The 20,736-nt window shown below is 33.7% G+C and overlaps 2 protein-coding genes and 2 long non-coding RNA genes across 5 annotated transcripts; 2 read left to right on the top strand and 2 right to left on the bottom strand.

Moving 5' to 3' along the window:
- Window positions 1-370: 370 nt before the first annotated feature.
- On the top strand, window positions 371-3,354 carry LOC146959424 (uncharacterized). The gene is made up of 2 exons (XR_015023204.1): window positions 371-890; window positions 2,895-3,354. It is a non-coding gene; the product is annotated as an uncharacterized LOC146959424 (long non-coding RNA).
- Window positions 3,355-3,941: 587 nt separating this feature from the next.
- LOC146959423 (uncharacterized) lies at window positions 3,942-5,869 on the bottom strand. Its single transcript, XM_085736750.1, has one exon. It carries the CDS (start codon window positions 5,812-5,814, stop codon window positions 4,921-4,923), a length of 894 nt encoding a protein of 297 aa, XP_085592876.1. The 5' UTR covers window positions 5,815-5,869; the 3' UTR covers window positions 3,942-4,920.
- A 3,351-nt stretch (window positions 5,870-9,220) lies between these two features.
- LOC146959422 (uncharacterized) lies at window positions 9,221-14,925 on the top strand. Of its 2 annotated transcripts, none has more exons than XM_085740950.1 (4): window positions 9,221-9,290; window positions 9,892-10,155; window positions 10,269-12,970; window positions 13,115-14,925. In XM_085740950.1, the coding sequence occupies exons 2-4, from the start codon at window positions 10,132-10,134 to the stop codon at window positions 14,499-14,501; spliced, it is 4,113 nt and encodes a 1,370-aa protein (XP_085597076.1). In that variant the 5' UTR covers window positions 9,221-9,290; window positions 9,892-10,131; the 3' UTR covers window positions 14,502-14,925. The 2 variants fall into 2 exon arrangements, with proteins under 2 accessions (XP_085597076.1, XP_085597077.1); XM_085740951.1 differs by having other exon boundaries at window positions 9,221-9,409; window positions 13,115-14,690.
- LOC146959421 (uncharacterized) lies at window positions 13,644-16,846 on the bottom strand. The gene is made up of 2 exons (XR_015024955.1): window positions 16,539-16,846; window positions 13,644-16,489 (listed from the first exon to the last, which is right to left on the bottom strand). It is a non-coding gene; the product is annotated as an uncharacterized LOC146959421 (long non-coding RNA).
- Between the last annotated feature and the right edge of the window lie 3,890 nt (window positions 16,847-20,736).

The raw sequence follows: 20,736 nt of genomic DNA, 5'->3' as shown, positions 1-20,736 counted from the left end.
TGTTTTTTTATGAAAAATTTGATTTTGATTAAAAGTAAAAATATAAATGTTTTTTGCTATTAAATTATAACAAATCAAACTAAACATTATTCTCTATTTCAATGACACCAACAATATAACAAAAAATAATATAATCTAAATTTTGTATTTTTTAGTAATACCAAGAGTATAATTGGGATAATGAAAAAGTAACTAGTTTGTTACACTTTCTAAAAGATAAAGGAAAAATGGGACATGTATACGTTGTGTTTGTTATTTTTTGTTTAATATTTAAATTTATTTTTATCTATTTAGACAAAAAATTGAGGGAGTTTTTGAAATATACATAAGATTATGAAAGTGGTATTTAAGTGGGCCACACCTTGTCGACGGGTGTGGTTATCATGCATAAGCCAAAACTTATGCACCATGCATAAGTCCAGCCCATTAACACCTAGCCCAACAAAATTGCTTTCTACACACCAGAAAAAACCAAAATTGCTTTCTTCCCCAAAACTGAAGAAAACAAACTCCCACCGGAACCAAAAACAAACTTCTCTGAAAACACGACCGTCGTTCAACTCCCACCAACTCCCACCACCGTCGTTCACTGTCGCCGTTCACCAAATCAACACCACTGTCATTCACTATCATCATCACCACCGTCGTTTTTCACGCAAGCATAAGGTCACGCAAGCATCATCATCATCATCATCCTTCGCATCTTCGCGCAACCGTAACTGTAACCGTAAGCATCTTCACACAACCGTAACTGTAACCGTCGTTCACCACCGCATTTCCGTCATCTTCGCACAAGCATCAACACCGCATTTCCATCATCTTCGCGCAAGCATCTTCAACATTTCACCATTGAAACTCAACAAAACTGCAAAATGATGAAAGCAAAACAGGTTTGAACTTATCTTGTGCTTTGATGTAATTACAAAGTGTTTCTGTTAGTAATTACAATGGTTTTTGTTTAGATTGAAAGTAATTGCATCTGTGTAACCCTAAATCGAGATTTTAATTTCGAATTAGGGAAAATCAACTCAAACAAATGGTTTCAGAGTGTTTAAATGTGCTTATTATAGTATGTTTTTGTTTAAAAATTATGTCAAAACCAATGTGCTGTGTAAATGGTTTTTGCAAGTTTTACTCTGAAACCATTTTGCTGTTGAAATGGTTTTAGATTGTTGATTTGCTTTAAAACTATTAAAGATAAAATTCTTGCATTATAATTTAGAGACAAAGATAAAATTCTTGCATTAGATTTGGTTTACTCCTTTGTGAGCGTTTGTGTTACTTACACGATAAGAAGTGTAAAGTACCCTGGGAGGAGGATCTCCCAAAAATTGATAGGAAATGTGTTGTAGGACACTCTAGATAGCAGCTCCTATTCAAAATTTGCTTGTAGAGTGAAACCAAGACAATATTTTCCTGCCCTGTAAAAATACATTACCTGAGTTTACAGACAGGATGGAAAAACTTAAAGAATTAGACAAATTTGAGTTACTTAGTTCTTCACTTTTGTTAGAAAGAATCAAATTATAGAATGTTTACAATCCCAGCCTTAACCTACATAAATTAAAGAGTACACAAAACTTATCCATTTACATTTGTAATACAAAGAAAGCTTTTGGAACCAGTTTCAACGAAATCTCATATACACTACCAAATCTAGTGGATTTGAGTATACTAATGTAATGATATTTTAGAATTTCCTTCTAATATCAGTAAAATTACCACCTTGAAAAAACTTAGATTAATCAATTGGAAGAATCTACTATATGCTACGATGTATGACTGCTAAACATCACATAATTACCTGAAGACATTGGTGATTTTCCTAGTCTTGAAAAAATTTGTGTTGAGTTGCTCAATGTTAAGTGAAGTTCCACGTTATGTCAAGAATTTTGGATTATTAAAGTATGTAATGTATGCTATCTGTAATGATGAAGTGGCTGCTTTGTTTGAAAATTTATCTGGTTTTTCTAATATGGAGATTGAGATATCCAATACCGATTTTAGCTTCAAGTGGCTTCCTGGAGTTTGACCCAAATTTTAATTTAGTGAAAATGTTGCTTGGAGGACTTGTGTAGAATTCATGATTTTAATTATAAGCAGGGGATAGATGTAAACAATCAAACATTATAACTTTGTGACGAGCTTAATTGAACCTTACACACACGCGCACGCATTATAACTTTGTGACGAGCTTAATTGAACCTTACACACACACGCGCACACACAACCCAGTATTATAAACAATCTAACATGATTTTAAGTGAACAAAAAAGTCTGATTCTATACTCTTTCCCTGAACTTTGTTGTTTTCCAAATAGTATTTACAACTTCCATCTTATTCGTACTAATAACTTCAGTAAATTTATAGAGGAATGGAATAGAAGAGGGTCAGCTATTCCTCACACATGATATAGAGAAAGTGTCTAAAACATGCATACACTAACTACGGAAGTGTCTAATAAGATGCACTGATTAGACACTGATTTAAAAATGTGGTTGTGTGTTAATTTTTGGCCGAAGCACTGATTGCCCTGCCAACAGTTGTTTTCTTTTAATGCTTTTGCCGCATTTCACTTACTTGCTCCATCTTTATGAAGCCTGACACTAATATGTTTGGTTTTATTGTATGTGTGTATGAATTATTTGAATATAACAAAAAAATTCATTATTGTTATTTTTGTTAGGAAAAAATACACAAGAGCCAGAAATATAAGTGAAAATAAGATGTAATATGGACATAGAGATTTAGAAGCCATACACCACAATGCACTTAGTTAGAACTTTGTTAAACTCTAAAAACTATGCTAAAACCATTGTGCTGTGGAAATGGTTTTGGTGAGTTGTACTCCAAAACCATTAGATATATTTAATGGTTTTCTTTGATCATGCAGGTGAAAAAAACTAAAAAGCTAGAGCCATTGCCATCATTCAGTTTTGGGCTAACACAAATGGATGAGGAGGAAAGGAATGACACAGCTTCATCATCTGATGGTGGTAAAAAGAAGGAGCAGAAAACAAGAAAGTCCAAGGGTAAAGAAAAGAAGCATCAAATAAAGAAACAACAACATGTTGCACAAGATTCTGATGAAGGAAGTTGAGATGATGAAGAATTGATTCAAAAGCTAGCACGTTAATGTTTTTTTTTTATTGAATTTCTGGATTTCTAGATTAGTGTTAAGTTTCTTGTTAATGTTTGTATCAAGTTTATGAATTTCTGGATCTGTATAAAGTTTATTGTGAAAAAAACTTAGGGGTATGGAATACTGAAACCATAATTATGGTTTAATGGTTTTGATAGTTAGGTGTGTCTTTTTATAGTATCTATCATATTATACTATTCATCTTATTTAATTTTTGGCCCAATAATGTTCAATTTAATTTAATTTTACTAAAATTAGGGGTATGGAATACTGACACCATAAGTACGGTTAAATGGTTTTGATAGTGTTCTATGTGAAACCAAAATAACTGCCTAATGGTTTTAAATGAAATTATTAATTTGTTTTAAACAATTTATCTTCTAGAAAAAGAAAACATACTTTTGCTTTATTTTATGTTTGTTTTTCGTGTTAAACCTCTCGAGTTTCTACGAAAAGTGACATAATCAGTTGGTTGTGTCTTTTTATAGTATCTATCGTAGTATACCGTTCATTTTATTTAATTTTTGGCCCAAGAATGTTCAATTTTATATAGTATCTATCGTAGTATACCGTTCATTTTATTTAATTTTTGGCCCAAGAATGTTCAATTTTATTAAAATTAGTTTTCAATGTAACCACTTAATAATACACATTTTGATAGTTTTCAATGTGAAACCAAAATAATTGTCTAATGGTTTTGTAATAAAAAAATGTGATAAACATTAAAATCATTATTAAGTAACCACTTAATAGTACACACTTATAACCTATTAAATAATTGTCAAATGGTAAATAAAATAAAAGAATAGTGAAAATTATTATTGATAAATGGTTTTAAATAAAAACTATTACTGAAACCATAAGTATGGTTCAATGGTTTTGCTAGTGTTCTATGCGAAACCAAACTAATTGTCTAATGGTTTTGTAACAACCTATAATCATGAATACATAACAACAAAGAATGTGAATGTTATAATTTCCAATAACAAGTGCTCCACAACAAGTGCTCCTAAAAGATGCTAGTTATGTCAAAAATGCTAGCTATGTCTTCCGCAACATCAACTTGGATGTCATAGTAAAAAGATGGTTTTGAGAGAGCTTCATTTCTAAAGAATTCTTGAATTACAGTTGCTTCACCAACCACCATCTCCTTTTGACGAATTGTCATTAGATAGTTCTTTAAGTCTAAAAACCGAGAAGGACCCAAGAATCTTCTAAAGGGAAATATGTTTTATTACAACACTGCAACAACAAAAAAAATGATACAGGTGCTGCATGAAACAATATGTATTACAAACTTGGATCACACTGTTCTTACTTCTTTGATTCTATCAGCCCTGGAATAGCTTGCCTGCGAAAGCATGATAGAACTCATACAATCAGTTTACCTCGTGAAAGTGCTTTAGCGAACGTGATTAAAATTGACAGTTTCAATACAGACATAACCATGTCAAAACTCACAAGCTCATTTTACCTGTCATAATTTCATACAAATCTTCTCTTAAGAAACTGCGACTATCTCATCAAAATTCCAGATGAGAAGTTAACCCTTAAAATAATCAAATCAAACCTTTTGATTTAAAGGCCGTCTAAAACAATTTCAATGGAAAAGCAATGCCAGAAGGTCACTAGCCAATATCAGAATTGAAGTAAAAATGCCTCTTTTTTCCTGATCTTGAAGGCATGACGAACATGTCGCAAGTGAAATATAGCAATAACTTTCCAGAATTCAGTTTTATTGTGCAAAATGTATGACAACTAGTGTACAAATCAATTATCATTCTGTTAAGGAGCTTATTCCTTGGGTCTCTTCTAACTCTTCCTTTGGCCACTTGTCCCTCTGTCGTATGTTCCCTCTATTGTCCAACTCCCCCATTTCTCCTACTGGTGTCATAACTCTTTCATGAACTTGAAGTGGTCGCCCAAATATTGCCATTTTCTGCGTCAAGTTTTGAATAGCCTCATTTTTATTTGCTAGTTCCATAAGAACCTTGATTCTCTTGAAGGAAACATTGCTTGGCCTCTGCCCCTTCTCAATCATCTCCAAGAAACATTTCTCCGCTTCCATCAATTTCCCCATATCACAAAGCATGTCAAACAGCACATCAGAAACTAAGGTATATGACCCGAAACCCTTCTCCACCATGTCATCCCATAACTGCAATGCCATCTCCATCTTTTCATGCCTTTTCAACAACCTTATCAAAAACATACAAGACAGCGTATACGGAAGACATCCCTCACCCATCATCCTCTTGTATAAGTTCCATGAACTCTGTAAATCATTAGACCAATAAAAAACCCTGAAGAACAAATTGTAAGTAGTTGCATTCGGACTCAAACCTTTGCTCACCATCTCATCCACCAATTCATAAGCACTACCAAGCCTCTTTGCAATACAAAAGTTTCTAATAGCAGCATTGTATGCTGGAACATCAGGGTAAACACCATACTCCTTCATTTCCTTCAAAACATCTCTAGCTTTATCAGGCTGACCAACCAACCCCAACCCACCAATAACACTAGTATAAGTAATCACATCCGGCGACAAATCCTTCTCACACATTTCATCGAACACCTTATACGCCTTCTCAATTTCCCTCCCTTTGCAATAAACATCCACCAAACTATTATACGTTACAACATCCGGTTCAACCCCCATTTCCTTCATCTCGTTAACAAACAACTCATCATCTTCCACATTTTTCCAACCAGAAAGAAGTATATTAAAATCTGCAATTTCGGGCGAAAATTATGCTTCAGTAAATTGATCCTAAGAACCAAAAACAATTAACAAATCCGAATTTTGAATCAAAACCTAAATACAATTTACTGATTACCTCAAAATGCAAGGGTGAAATTCGTGCAAGCTAACCGGAGCGGCGAGCAAGGGTGAATGCCGATGAAATCAAGCCGAAAAACCACGTCGGAGCAAGCGTAAACGTGAGCAAGAGAGCAACGTCGGAGCAATTGAGTCGGAGCAACGTCGGAGCAGTTGAGTCACGCCGTGACCTAGCCGGAAAACCACGTCGAAGCAAGTTCCAGCGCGAGCAAGAGAGCAACGTCGGAGGAATTGAGTCGGAGCAGTTGAGTCGTCGTGACCTAGCCGGAAAACCACGTCGGAGCAAGGGTCAGCGCGAGCAAGAGAGCAAGGGAACGTCGGAGCAGTTGATTCGGAAAACACGTGCTAGCAAGAATGAGTTTTCTGCGATCAAAGTGTGGGGTGTGGGGTATGAGCTGTGAACCGTAGGATTATGCATGATCTGATGGTTGACAAGTCCTTATGCATGGTGCATAAGTTATGGCTTATGCACCATAATTGTTTAATATTTAAATTTATTTTTATCTATTTAGACAAAAAAATTGAGGGAGTTTTTGAAATATACATAAGATTATGAAAGTGGTATTTAAGTGGGCCACACCTTGTTGACGTAAGACATTCCTTTGTTATGGGATCTAAACGATGAATTAGCTTGTTGGATGGTTTCGCTTTTGTATCTATAGTATATATAAAAAAAAACAACTACTTTCAGATTTTTTGGGTTGATTTTTTTCTTTTTTCCAAAAATGCTTTTAATATTCAATACAAATAACACCTGTAACAAATGGATAAGAATAAATTTAAATATTAAAAAAAATGTAAAATAAATAGATAAGAATATATTTAAATATTAAAAAAATGTAACAAATACGATATGAATATATATATATATATATATATATATATATATATATATATATGTTTGGTTTTTTCTTTATATTGTTATTGGTGTCATTAAAAAGAAATGATTTATGAATCAAAAAAAAAAAAAGAAAAAAAAATGATTTAGATTATATATATATATATATATATATTTATATTGATGTCATTGAAATAGATAATTATGGTTAATTTGATTTGTTATAACTTGAAAACAACACACATTTATACTTTTAGTTTATCAAAATCAAAATTTTATAAAAAAATATCGTTCATAATTTTCAAACGTTAGCGCAATAAAAAGAGCGGAAAGAGTGTCCGTCTTTTCGCTAGTGGTTAATAATGCAATGAAAAATTCACTACTTTTAGCAAGTCTTGTCAAGGTGGCAATAATTTTTCACTTACCTTGGGTAAAATCCAGTTTAGATTAATTTTACGTTTATAGAAGTTTTTTCACTTTTTCACTTACCTATCTTTGGAGCGATTTTTACAATATTCTATATATTTTTGCACAATTTTATTAAAAAATATAAAAATTTACTTAAAAATAAGAAACAAAAATAATGATTGAAAATTTGATATTTATTAAAAATTTAAAAGAAAATTTTAGAGAAACTAAAACGAAAAATTATTGGAATCAAAAACATATTTAACCCTTAATCTTTTACATTTTTAATTTGTCTACTACCATACGTCACTTCTTTCTTTCGAGAGGCTAATCTTTGTGTTGATACATAGCTAATCTTTTTGAAAGAACATGCTGCCACTTTTTATATTGTTTTGGTTGATTCCAACTGTAATTTACTTCATGCACTCCTTTTGTTGGATTGTAGGGGTCACTCCGTTTAATTGGTTACTGAAATTTTCTTGGGTTAAATATGTTTTTAGTCCCTATAAATATGTTAATTTTTCGTTTTAGTCCCTCTAAAATTTTCCTTCCACTTTTAGTCCCTTTAAAATTTTCAATCACTACTTTTGGTCCCTATTTTTAATTTAATTTTTGTATTTTTTAATGAAATTGTGCAGAAATGTGTAAAGTATTCTAGAAAAAATTTGTAAAAAAAAATTAGAATTTTTTAACAAAACACAAATTAAATATGAATTTTTAACCGTAAAAAATATAAAAATTCATATTAAATTCATGTTTTGTTAAAAAATTCTGAATTTTTTTTCGAGTGATTCTTATAATATTTTGAATTTTTCTAGAAAATTTTATTAAATAATATGAACTCTACATATGAGTTTACTTTAAAAGAGGGACCAAAAGTGAAGATTGAAAATTTTATAGGGACTAAAAGTTGAAGAAATTGAGATATTTATAGGGACCAAAAACATATTTAACCCAATTTTCTTTTATATTAAAATTAGAAAAACAAATTAAACCATTTTTTATACTCCCTCCGGTCCTAAATACAAGAGAAGAATCTTTTTTTAGGTTCATTGAATAAATGATGTATTTAGTTCATATTATAGTCTAGATGCATAAATTAAAAATGATGTATTGAGTAGGATATACTTTTTCTAGTTGACAAGTACACGAAAACGTTCTATTATCACTTATCATTGTTATTTCTCTTTTGCCCATAAAATATAGTATTTAAATAAATAAATAAATTTTTATAGTCTAGATGCATAAATTAAAAATGATGTATTGAGTAGGATATACTTTTTCTAGTTGACAAGTACACGAAAACGTTCTATTATCACTTATCATTGTTATTTCTCTTTTGCCCATAAAATATAGTATTTAAATAAATAAATAAATTTTAGTTGTACCAAAAAAAAAAACGTAATTGAGTGGAAGGAAGGTAACTAACGAGAGAAGATTAGGTAGAAGGAATGCAACACGTGGGTAGGGTCCAGGAAGAAAAGTCTATACTTTTGATCGAACGGACAGAATTAAAAGATAAGGAATGAACGATGAAGTATTGAGCACGTAAAAAGAAGAATACGTGGCAATGTATAGTTGACGCGTCACGTCGGTGGAAAAAGAATATAAAGCCTCCACTAGTTGTTGTCTAGTTGCACAAAGCCACAAAGTCAATAATAATAATAATTTCATTCAATCAATAAATTCGGCGTAAAATCACAAACCCTAGTTTAGTTTTTGAGCAATGATAGGTTGACATGCAAAAATCTACAACCTTCCTTACACCGTATATATCCCACCAAGCAATTCCAAGCATGCACGGATTTCAAGATGGAAAGGAATATTAAAAAATTAAATTTGTACTCAAAACAGTATAAAAATATGGTGTGGGACAACTTTTTGGTTGTCAACTTATCATTTCTCTTAGTTTTTTTCAAAGAGAGCGAGCGAGTGTGTACGCGCGTGAGAATATTCGTTTATATCTCTTTCTTCGCAGTTGTTTCGTGGAAGTTGCAAAACAACAACACCCCAAAACCCTTTTTCTCATATCACAACACAACCTTGTTTTTCTTATCAGGTTTTTATTATCTTCTTCTTCTTCTTCCTATTCCTGTTTTTCATCGTCAAGATCTGATTTTTATTTTTCTTATTTTTTTATTACTCTCTGTTTGATTCTTCCGTGGCCTGCAATTTACGGTATATATTTTAACGATGATGATTCTTTCCCCTACACATTATTTTCCGCTTTTTGTTTATAGCTTTAGATCTGTTTCTTGCCTTGTGGGTTTTCTCGGTTCACGCCACTTGATTCTTCGTTTTGTGTTTTTAAATCCCCTCAATGGGTTTTATTTTTTCTTGTTCTGTTTTTCAACGTCACAGATCTTGTTCCAACATATGATTATATTTGGTTGGTAAAGTTTGTTTTTTGTTGGGTAATTTAGAGTGGATTTTTTGTCGGTAGTTACTAGTTTCATAATAGTACTTAACTTGGTCTTTTTGATGTTTTCGAAGTATTATTAATTAGTTAGTTTGTTAATTGTTGTGATCACGTGGTTGATTGATTTTGGATCTATTGTATATTATTGATATTTTGGTGTAATTAAATTTTCATAGGTTGTTTGTTTTGTTTTGATCAATGGTTTAAGGTGGTTTAAGACTTTACATGTTTTGTTTTGCAGGTTCTCGCTACTTTATTTGAAGTGAGGCTAAGGATAGTGGAACAAGTATTTTAAAAGATTGAACAGATCTCGAACGAGATGGATGTTTAAGAATAGTTTATTCGATACAGGAATTTTTTGTTAACTTGAATATTATTTTTATTGAGGATTTGTTGCTATTGAATCATCATCATAACTGAAGTAGTTTGAAATAAAGAAAGTTTTTGACTTGTGAGCGTTCTTATAGCGAAGATTGGAATCATGCCCATCTCAGGCCGTGAAGAGGTGTTTATTTCCTTTCTGATTGATTTACAGCTAACTACGATTGATTGATTGATTAGAGAACCATGACAATTTGTTCTATTTTGGATATTGATTACTTGATCTTATATTGACAGAGTGGGATAAAGTCCTTTGCTGGGCAGTTTAGTGATTTAGTTGCAGGTGTGCCAATCAAGAAAAGGAGGTACCCTCCTTTGATTCGGTCTCCTTCACCTCCTCGTATGGAAGAAACTGAGTTACAACAAAAAGAAAACTCAAGCACTTCTCAAGGATCAACTCTATCAAATGTCAGTATTGCAGGTGCACCTATCAAGAAAAGGAGGTTCCCTCCTTCACTTCAAGCTTCTTTGGAAGAGGCTTCGGTTCAGGAAAAAAGTCATGCTTTGCGAAAGGAACATTCAACCACATCACTGAGTTCAACCCTTTCTACCAGTTCTGCCGGGTTATCTGATACCATTGGAAACCCGGTAATTGAAAAAAAGAAATCAAGTTCCGATGTTACCAAAATTGACATGGTGCAAAAAAGTTCTTTGCTTATGCCGAAGCGGGAGGAATCAAACCCTTCTTTGGATGTTGTGAATAGCAAGGAAAAGGTGATGCTCAATGAAGGTAATGAGAAAAATTCAGGATCCCAAACAATTAAGGCAAATCCTGAACTCTTATTGGCTGCAAAAGATGGTCTAGCACTTAGCATTGGAGCGGATGTGAGTAAACAAATTGTTCAAGACACAGTTAAGCAAGAGAGTCCTATAGTTCCTGGAAGTACTACTTTATCTTTAAGCATGAAGAAGCACTTGTTTCCGTCTGTTACAAGTTCGGATATTAATAAGATACAACCCAATATGGAGAGAGGAGAACCTGTCTCATTAGAACTATCTTTAAGCAAGGACGAAAGTAGTACTCACAGTTCAAATACCGATGCTAAAAGTGATAGTGACACTACTCGTGTGCATTCTAGCAGGGCAAACTGGGATCTGAATACTACAATGGATGCATGGGATGAAGGGAGTGATGCCAGTTCTGTTAAAACTTCTATTGATGGGTTGAATATTACTCACAGTGCACTTGGTGAGAAACAGTTTACGTGCTCGACTGGGATGACACCACCAACAAGTGCCGTGTCTGTAAATCAAACACGCAAAGAGAGTCAGAACAAAGCTTTCGTTACTTCAACTGGTCTGTACGGACAGCAGTTTAAATGTGCGGATCCACGTAATCTATGTCTTTCGCCTTTTGTTCAGAAGTATGTCGAGGAACCCTCTAGAGTATCTGTTAAACTAAATTCAGGTGTTGCTGCTCCTATTGTTAGTTTGCCAAGTCCGACAGCTACTGCTGGTGATGCAAATACTTCTAGTGTTAGGTTGGTAAAGCCAGAACCGTATGATGAGAACTTGAAAAAGAATTTGAAAGAAGCCAATGCCCGTCTTCTAGGTTCATTAGATAGTGTTGCTGTCAAAAAAGAATTTATTCAGCATTCAGTTATCAAGCCATCTAATGTCGATTCTACATTCATTAAATCTGAACCAAGTCATGAGGGTAGTCAAGAAAGATCCAAAACAGCAGAGAGTACCACAACAAATCAGTTGGGTAAAGCGTTGCCTCAAATGTCATTATGTTCATCTTCCATGACAGTGCCAGTCATGTTGAATTCAACACAAGTTTTTGCAGAGGCGGTTCATCCTGCTGTGAAACCTGTGTGTACAGCAGTATTAACTACCGGTAAAAATATAGTAGGTCAACTGGAGAATTATAGTTGTGCTAAAGGAGTCAATGTTGAGAAAGTATGTGACGCAGTTTCCTCAAATTCTGAGCAGGTTCCGCTGGTAACAGTTGCTATTTCTAATCCTATGGTTACTCCTGGCTTGAAATATTCTTCTATTGTAACCAAGAAAGAAGTTGCCGATGAACATGATGGTTGCAGATTGAAACTCATGAATGAGCCTACTGATGCACGAGACAGTGGTGTAGGCTGTGTTAGTGATGAAGAAAAGATAACCTTGTCAACTGATATGTTGGAAGATGATTCTTTTGGTTCTGGTCTCGAGTCCGATGAAAACCATGCTGTAACTGTTGCTGTAGACACTGAGCGATACACTGAAGATGATGATTATGAAGATGGCGAGGTTCGAGAACCACTGGAACCTTCCAAAGTGGAGGATACCATATGCGAGGTAAGAGAAACAGAACATCCTGACTCAGGTAATTATGATAATAAACCAGTGGAGAAAGGAGTGGTGGTGAGTAGTGATTATCCCACTTCATCTCGTGTGGTGGAAAATGACAATATGACTGTAATCCACAATGAAGTAGTTAGTAAAGATGACGTGGACATTCAAATGAATGAGAAACCTGGTAAAGTCATTGATAAAAATGTGTGTGTGCAAGAGTCGATGGATGGTGAAAAATCTGATATTGCTGCTGATAAGAGACCAGTTAATGTTTCGCAAGGGAAGTCATTAGATCTTTTAGAAAGAATAATTGTCTCTGAAACTCAGGAGACTGAACAACCTTGCAATCAAGCCACTGATGGAAGACATGTGATAGATGTTCTATGTGCTGATGAGGTTGTGAAAACAACTGACACTGTTAGAGAAACTGACTCAGATTTTCCGAAGATGGAAGGATCTGCTAATACTGAAGATATAACCAAAGATGTTACTAACGGTAGTAATCAAGGAAGAATCATAGATCTGTCACGAGCTGCCAGTTCGTCATCCCCTAGTAAAACTAGGCCTATTTCAGGCAGATCGCTGCCAACTCGAGCTGGAAGAGATGTATTTCCTGACACACTTGATGGTGACAAGTTATACAGAGGAAGGTAAGCCTTTTAGTCCTATCTATACTACTACTATTTTCTCCCTATTAGCTTTTTAGTCCTATATATATACTACTACCATTTTGCCCTTATTAATTGAATTGTATTCAGTTGCTTAAGTGTTCCCTTCCTTGCTATGATTTTCAGGGATGAAGTTTACATTGATGGTCCGCACAGATTTTCAAGAGACAGACATCAAGACATGTCCACTAGAAATTCTAGATTGAATTTTGGGCGTGGTAGAGGAAGAGTTAATAGCCGAGGTCGTGGTGACTGGGAATCTGAGCGTGAATATTCTGGTGAATTTTACAATGGTCCAAATCAACAATACCGTGGCGCAAGGTCAAAATATTCATCTGCTATTGCTGATACTGATCTAGAGTACAATAATGCTGGTCCTGATGATTCATATGTTAATGGTCGGTTAGGTAGAAAGCCATTGAATGATGGCTCATATATTGCACCAAGGAGGAGGTCACCAGGAGGAGGAAGAGATGGCATTCAAATGGGTCATAGGAATCAAAGACCTGTTAGTCCTAATAGTAGATGTATTGGAGGGGATGGTTCAGACTTAGGTGGCATGAGGCATAGTGAGAAATTTATGAGAGGTTTTAATGATGATACTCTAGATTCTGTGTATACACGTCCCCAACAATTTGAGGGAATGGATGGTCGGTTTTCAAGAGGAAGAGGACGGGGTAGGAATTTTTCTTCCATGCAGAGAAGGGGTGGTCTTTCTCGAATGCGTTCAAAATCACCCATCAGATCGAGGAGTCGTTCACCCGGTCAATGGACATCTCCTAGAAGGAGGTCCCCAAGAAGAAGATCTCCAGATGGTTTTGGTGGACATCCTGAAATCACTCATAGAAGATCACCATTATACAGGGTTGACAGAATGAGATCCCCTGATCGACCTGTTTTCACTGGGGAGAGAGTGGTGAGGAGACATGGCTCACCTCAATTTATATCACGACCTTCTAATGATATGAGGGACATTGACTCTGCAAGGGACCATGGTCATCCAAGGTCTGTCATTTCCAATAGGAGTCCATCTGGTAGAATTTTAATCAGAAACAGAAGATTTGATGTTGTAGATCCCCGAGATCGATCTGATAATGATGATGAATACTTCGGTAGTGGAGGGCCTATGCATTCCGGTAGGATGGTTAACATTAACAATGGTGAAGGAAATGGTGAGGAGAGGAGGAGGTTTGGTGAAAGAAGAGGTCCTGTGCGTTCTTTCAGACCTCCTTATAACAATGGTAATAACAATGTTGGTGAGAACTTTCATCTAAATGCTGAAGACGGACCTAGACATTATAGATTCTGTTCAGATGATTCAGATTTTCATGAGAGAGGCAATAACTTGAGGGAAAGGGACTTTGATAGAAGGATCAAGGGTAGGAATGGAAATGGGCCACCTAGAAGAACAAGAAACATGGATGAGCAAGAAGATAATTTCAGGCATGGTGGACAAGTTTGGAGTGATGACAGTTTTGATGATATTTCCAGAGTGAAGAGGAAAAGATTTTGAATGATTTCCCCTTAATCCGAATAGTCTTCTGCTGGAGGACAATGGAATTTGTATTTTGCAGTTTTTCATCTTCAAGATTAGACTTAGTTTTTAGTAATAAATTAATCAGTTGTTGTTATTCCTTGCTGCATTGCTTTAGCTTAAGCCATTCTAAGTGGTGGAAAAAAAAATGAAGTTCTGGTTGTAAAAGCAGCGTGCATGAAAGTGCGAGCAGATTGTCTTGTCAAGGAAGGAATTTGAAAACGAAAGTTGCTCTGAACAAGTAAAATTTAGTTGGGACTTCAGCATGGGACCAAACTTGCTATATCTAGAAACTGAACCTATAAACAAATGGCAAGGGTGGGTGGGTGGTGTGATTGAAGAGAAGCTATTCCTGTTCCTAATAATTTAGTACTTATTTATTGGAGTGCTTTGCTGTTGGTTCTTTTCTGGTTTCCTACCAACATTTAATCATTCAACCAACCGATTATCATTGCTATGACTTGGTCAGTTTTGGCCCTTAAATGAATAGACACACCAAAGTAAAATAAAGCGACTTAAAAACGAGTAAATGCAGAAAAGTAAACAGATGTGGAAAAATCTCTCATTGATTGACTTGTCTTTTACTGCTACTTTAGACTTATTATTTCAAATGGGGATAATAACGAATTAATTCAATAGAAAAATCTATTGATGACTTTTGTATTGTAGTTTAAATTTGGGGGAGGATGAGAAGTGTTCAAACTTTTAATTAATTAAAACCTTGACTATTATTTAACTTGACATTTGCATGTTATAATGTAAATTTCCACCGAATGCCGGCCAGGATCTTTCGAGGTAATTAATTAGCATAATTTAGCGGCTGTCATAATTAACTAAATAAGTCATGACAATCGAGTGACACTGACTTGTATTCATAACAGAATGGTCAGATGTTGACGACTTATCCTTAATGACACGGTCTGAATGTCGTTGCGTGATGTTAGTGCTTACCTATTTGTAGTTAGCTTAGCTCCTATAACGGCAATGTCAGAATCATCAATGTAATCTGTAAATACTAATCAACGATCCAAGTCTAGTTTGCATTTTCATTTTTGGTGAAATTGTCGTCATTTTACTTTAAATGATTGTTTTGGTAGTTACATGAAAAGTCTAAACAAAAAACAAAAAATTAATTTATTTGTATTATAGGATAACAAGAAATATCCTTGTTGAACCCTTCTTTTGGAAGAAAGTATTTTCCTTGCGCCGCTCCCACCCTTTGCTAGGGCTTTAAGGAGTTATGGTGTATAGCATCCTCTTCATCCGTTTCAATCGTGCTATCCAATTGGTTTATCCTGCCTCCCAATCACCTTCACCATGTCGTCTTCGTAGCTTCATCCTTAATATGATTTCAACCCCAAATCGCTGTAATTCCCAACTTACCTCCATGAAATCACCTTTCGTCCCAAATCTCGTTCATCCCCAAATAGCTCGCCACCACCATCGCCATCACCACCAAATCGATTTCAGCGTTAGTCGATTCTCCCTTAACGGCTCCGCGACCGCCGATTGGTGTTTCCCCTCTTTGTGCTATGGAAGTTCCTCTGCACCACCGTCAGATCGCCCACCGCCGCATCCACTGCCTCTATATCTCGCTGTTATGGATGTTATCACAATCGTTGAAACGTCAACTAATCGTCTCTCTCGAAAGCCACCATGGTATTCCTATTATTGGGTTATTCCATCATCATTGGGTTTGGTGTCTAATAAATTTGTGGTTGTTTTTCTCCTTTTATTGTTATGTTGTTTCGCTTGGGTTTTTTGTTCCTTATTTAAGTTTAAGTTTGTACTTTATATGTTTGCTAAAATGCTTTTGAGGGACTTGTTTCATAGGTACTGTATTACAAGCAAGAGACTTATGGCGGTTATCGCCGAACTCATTATCCTCACAATCACACAAGTGCCTTCTTAACATGTGGTAGAATTTGTCATTTCAGAGACCATTTATGGTCGATATGTGCGAACACCTGTAATAATCTTTTTCAGAGACCATTTATGGTCGATATGTGCGAACACCTGTAATAATCTTTTTCCGAAGTTGGATGAAATTAAAGACTGTGGATCTCAAATTATTAGTAACATTTGGCCATATGTGAAAGATCTTAGCCTGGTTGTTACGATTTGTATTTTGGTATGTTACTGCCGTAATGTTTTTTGAAAGTACTATATGTATCCTTAGGGGGGTTTTAGCTATCTTGATAACTTGTACTGCTCTCAAACTATGGATGGGGATTGTCCCAATTCATGATCATTTTGATTGTAATTTTGCTATTTTAGCTGTTGAATGAATGAAGTTTATTTTACCGTAAAAACAAAAAAAGAAATATCCTTGAAAATGAACCTAGAAGTTGAAAGAAACTATGAAACTGATTTGGCCTTCATCAAATTGAAAAAAAGTCACCAAAATAACTTTCAATACGAACCTTTTAACACCCCGTCTTAGGAGTGTAAAATCCAAATTGAACTAAAATAAAATTGCGCAAAATTGAACTGTATACATCAATAAAAATACTTATTATTTTTTTTTTATCAATTTTTAATACTTAACTTTAATCTGTTAATTTATAGTGTGTTATAGTTTACATCAAATCTATGAGTTTACCATGTCTTTATAATATTAATTTTAATAGATTTTTTTTTCCTTGCAAAATTAAAATTTGAATATCCTAAAACCTGATTCCAACTAAATTGCATAAAATCTTTATAAAATTAAAATTTGAATATCCTAAAACCTGATTCCAACTAAATTGCATAAAATCTTTATATATCTAAATGTTAAACAGTCTTGAAAGCAACCCTAATTAACCCTAATCCCGCCCTTTTTGATTAGCTTAAAAAAGCTTTGTGAAAAAATTCCTTGGTGGGAGTTGAACCACGTTATTGATGGTCATCTTTCATTGTTTTTGCCATTACGCCACACATGTTTTTGTTAAATTTATTTCGCTTTCAAATTCTAAAACCGCCTCCCACTACCTATCCCACCTTTTCCACTTCCCATAAACTGTTATTTTCTCTCCCTTTTATCATGAGCATCATTTTTTGTTCTCAAATAATTATTTTGGTGTGTTAATTGTTGTTAGAAATCTGGTTGCACCCCCCATTTCTTATCCCACCTTTTCCACTTCTCATTAACCGCTTCTTATCCCATTTTTTCCACTTCTCATAAACTGTCATTTTCTTTCCCTTCAGTTACGCGTATCGTTTTTTGTTCTTAAATATTTGTTCAAACAATTATTTTGATGAATTGAAATTAAATAGTTATTTTGGTGTATTAATTGTTGTTAGAACTTTGATTGCACGGGTTGAATGACTTATATTGAAATACATAATTTGAAGTGATCTGAAGATTCATCATGATTTTTAGATTCTTTTCCTATTCTCTAAATTCCGTGAATTGATTTTTTTTCCTCTTTTTCTTTTATTGTTTCTTTCTATGCATGTAAAATTGTTCACAATAACAATGACCATAGTTAAATATGTTACTGAATTTCAAATGCATAAGAATTAACAAAAAACCCGTGCATCGCACGGGTTAGAGTCTAGTTCCTAAAAAAAACTAAATCGCATATAATTGGAGCGGATCAATTTTTTTAAAAAGTCGTACAAACCAAATTGTGTATTTATATTTTTGGATTGGATGTTTTTCGTCTCATAACTGATCCAAACTACACTACAAGACACCCATATCCGACCCCACAAAAGAAAATTCTAACACTCTACAAAAATTTTCAAACCTAGATCAAGAGTATCCAACCCAACATCTACCCAAGAATGATATGAAGCAATAGATGAAATCGCAAAATGTTATAATTGGCAAATCTCACTAGATCAAGTAATCAATAAAGTAAAATAGTACTACTTCATATTGATACAAAAAATATGCAAATAATTTCACTCAGTTCCACATTCAAATCCAACAAAAAAGAAGAGGAAAAAAAGGAAAGAAAAACCGAAAAATTGAAGCTACGAAATCCAAAGAGCAAGATAATCAACAAGAATAAAAAGAAAGTACGAAAATTCAGAAGTTGGAAAGGATTTAGGGTTTAAAAAGAAAGTAACTTAACTGCACCAAAGAGGAAGGGTAACCAAGACGAGTTGGGACCCTCTCCATTTAAACTATTCTCCAGACCCTTTTAGATCTGTCAATCTCATTATTTTTTGTCATAGACGAGACCATTCTTTTGTTAGTTCCAATAATTTCACCAATGTCATTTTGAAGCTCATATAATCCATGAATGTTCTTTGTTGAAACTCATTTGTGTATGATCACAATTTTAGGGTTTCAATCAATTTCTAGATTTTATTGGAGATGATACGAATGAAGTTGATGAAAAGGATGAAATGAGCAATATATTTTTTTAGAATTTTATTTTTAATAAAAATTAATCAAAAAAATGTAATTGGATGACTCAAATTTGTGATTTAAGGCATCATAATGACAACATAAATACCTTTATTGGAAGTTGGAACGAAAAGAGTAACAATAGAAAAATTTAAACAACTAACTTATTATAAACATCTAATTTAAAAGACTGCGTAATTTAGTTGTTTAAGTCATAAAATATTTGTATCGTTATTATTTTAAGGAAAATGTTAACAAGTGCCCTTTTGACACTTGTCTAAAAGTTCAAAGAAAAAACTTTTTACTAGGAATTGTGTATTTAACCCAATGAAACTTTTTTACATAAAATTTCTAAATAATTTCCTCTTTTGAATCTTTAACAAAGTGCCCTTACTTGTTAGCATAACCCATATTTTAAACCCAACTCTTTAAAAGGTGCTTACATCAAGTGTCCAAATCAACAAATTCTATTTTTTAAATTTATTTTATTAAAAATAAAAATATCTAAAAAAAACCTACAAATTGAAAGAAACACAAACATTGATTTGAACTCCATCGTCCTGATAATCTTCATCAACTTTCATCCTCTTCATCAAATTGAAAATAAAATCATGAAAATCACTTAAAATTCAAACCTCCCCAAAATCAATTCTAACACTCCCTTTTCTACAACGATTTTTAAATCTAGATCAAGAATATCCAATTCAATAATTATTCAAGAATGATATGATGCAATGTATGAATTCAAAAAGAAAAAAAGAAATATATATATATATATATATATATATAATTGACAAATCTTACTAGATTGATCAAGACTATCAGATTGATCTTGCAAAGGAAGGGTAACTTGTGCCATAAGATTTCTCACATCAGGGACTATTTGGATCAGCTCTTGAGGGAAATTTCACTGATTATTTGCAATGTTGCCACTCAGAGTTGTAGGAAAGGTCAGTAATCATATCAGGAGTAGCATTCAGAGTTTGAGCCAAAGGATCTCCATCACCTATAAAAGTCTGTGTAATATATGTGATATTTTTTTATAATAAAATTCTAGTTTGTATTGACTTCTAGCTTTTTTATTTTCTTAAAGAAAAGTATTTGTACAGGTTGATGAATAGGTCAAATACAGGTCAAAAATATTTTTTAAAAGAAATTTCATTTTGCAGGGCATAAATCATTTCTTTTTTGCAAATACCAAAATCAAAACATGTTATATCTGCAAGGTTCAAATGCATATTTTAGCCAAAAGAAAACATTGAATAAAATAGTCTAAATCAACTCTCTCTCTCTCTCTCTCTCTCTCTCTCTCTCTCTCTCTCTCTCTCTCTCTCTCTCTCTCTCTCTCTCTCTCTCTCTCTCTCTCTCTCTCTCTCTCTCTCTCTCTATCTATTTACATGAGAAATAGAGATTAATCGTAATATAATTGTTTAAAAATGAAAATCCGAAAATGTAGGTAATAAAAAGATAAGAAGAAAGACTTGTCATACATTTCGAAACACTTCTTTACAAACGTATGTTGTACTTCTTTTGGAAATTATATTTTCATCATGTATCAATATCTTTATCTTTTTTGCTTTTTAATCTTGAAATTGAAACATATATTTGTTCATGACTAAAATTGTCCCTTGGCAAATACAATTCAACACAATCCATATATAGAATCCGTGACTTGTTTATTGTCATTGCATATATATAAGAAGATTATTAAAAAATGTCTCGTTTAATTTAAAAGGTTGTGGAGACTCTGATAGTGACATATCAATATGTGGAAAATAAATTATATTTCCATGATTTTTTTCACGCATAGTTTTTGCTTCAAGTGCATGGTTTGACAACTTGGTAACAACTTCAGATTGGTATCACCTGCTA

This window comes from Medicago sativa, chromosome 1 (assembly GCF_051527215.1).
Source record: "Medicago sativa cultivar Bolivia chromosome 1, Bolivia_mono, whole genome shotgun sequence".
NCBI classification, from domain to species: Eukaryota; Viridiplantae; Streptophyta; class Magnoliopsida; order Fabales; family Fabaceae; genus Medicago; species Medicago sativa.
Note: the sequence above shows the minus strand (reverse complement) of the source record. Positions and strands in the feature narration are given on the sequence as shown.

What these genes read in the sequence shown, in the direction of transcription:
- LOC146959423 (XM_085736750.1), bottom strand. Translation starts at nt 5,814, where the DNA reads ATGAAGGAAATGGGGGTTGAACCGGATGTTGTAACGTATAATAGTTTG.
- LOC146959422 (XM_085740950.1), top strand. Translation starts at nt 10,132, where the DNA reads ATGCCCATCTCAGGCCGTGAAGAG. An exon ending in CCATCTCAGGCCGTGAAGAG is followed by an intron (nt 10,156 to 10,268) that starts GTGTTTATTTCC and finishes TTATATTGACAG; the next exon opens with AGTGGGATAAAGTCCTTTGC. An exon ending in GACAAGTTATACAGAGGAAG is followed by an intron (nt 12,971 to 13,114) that starts GTAAGCCTTTTA and finishes TATGATTTTCAG; the next exon opens with GGATGAAGTTTACATTGATG.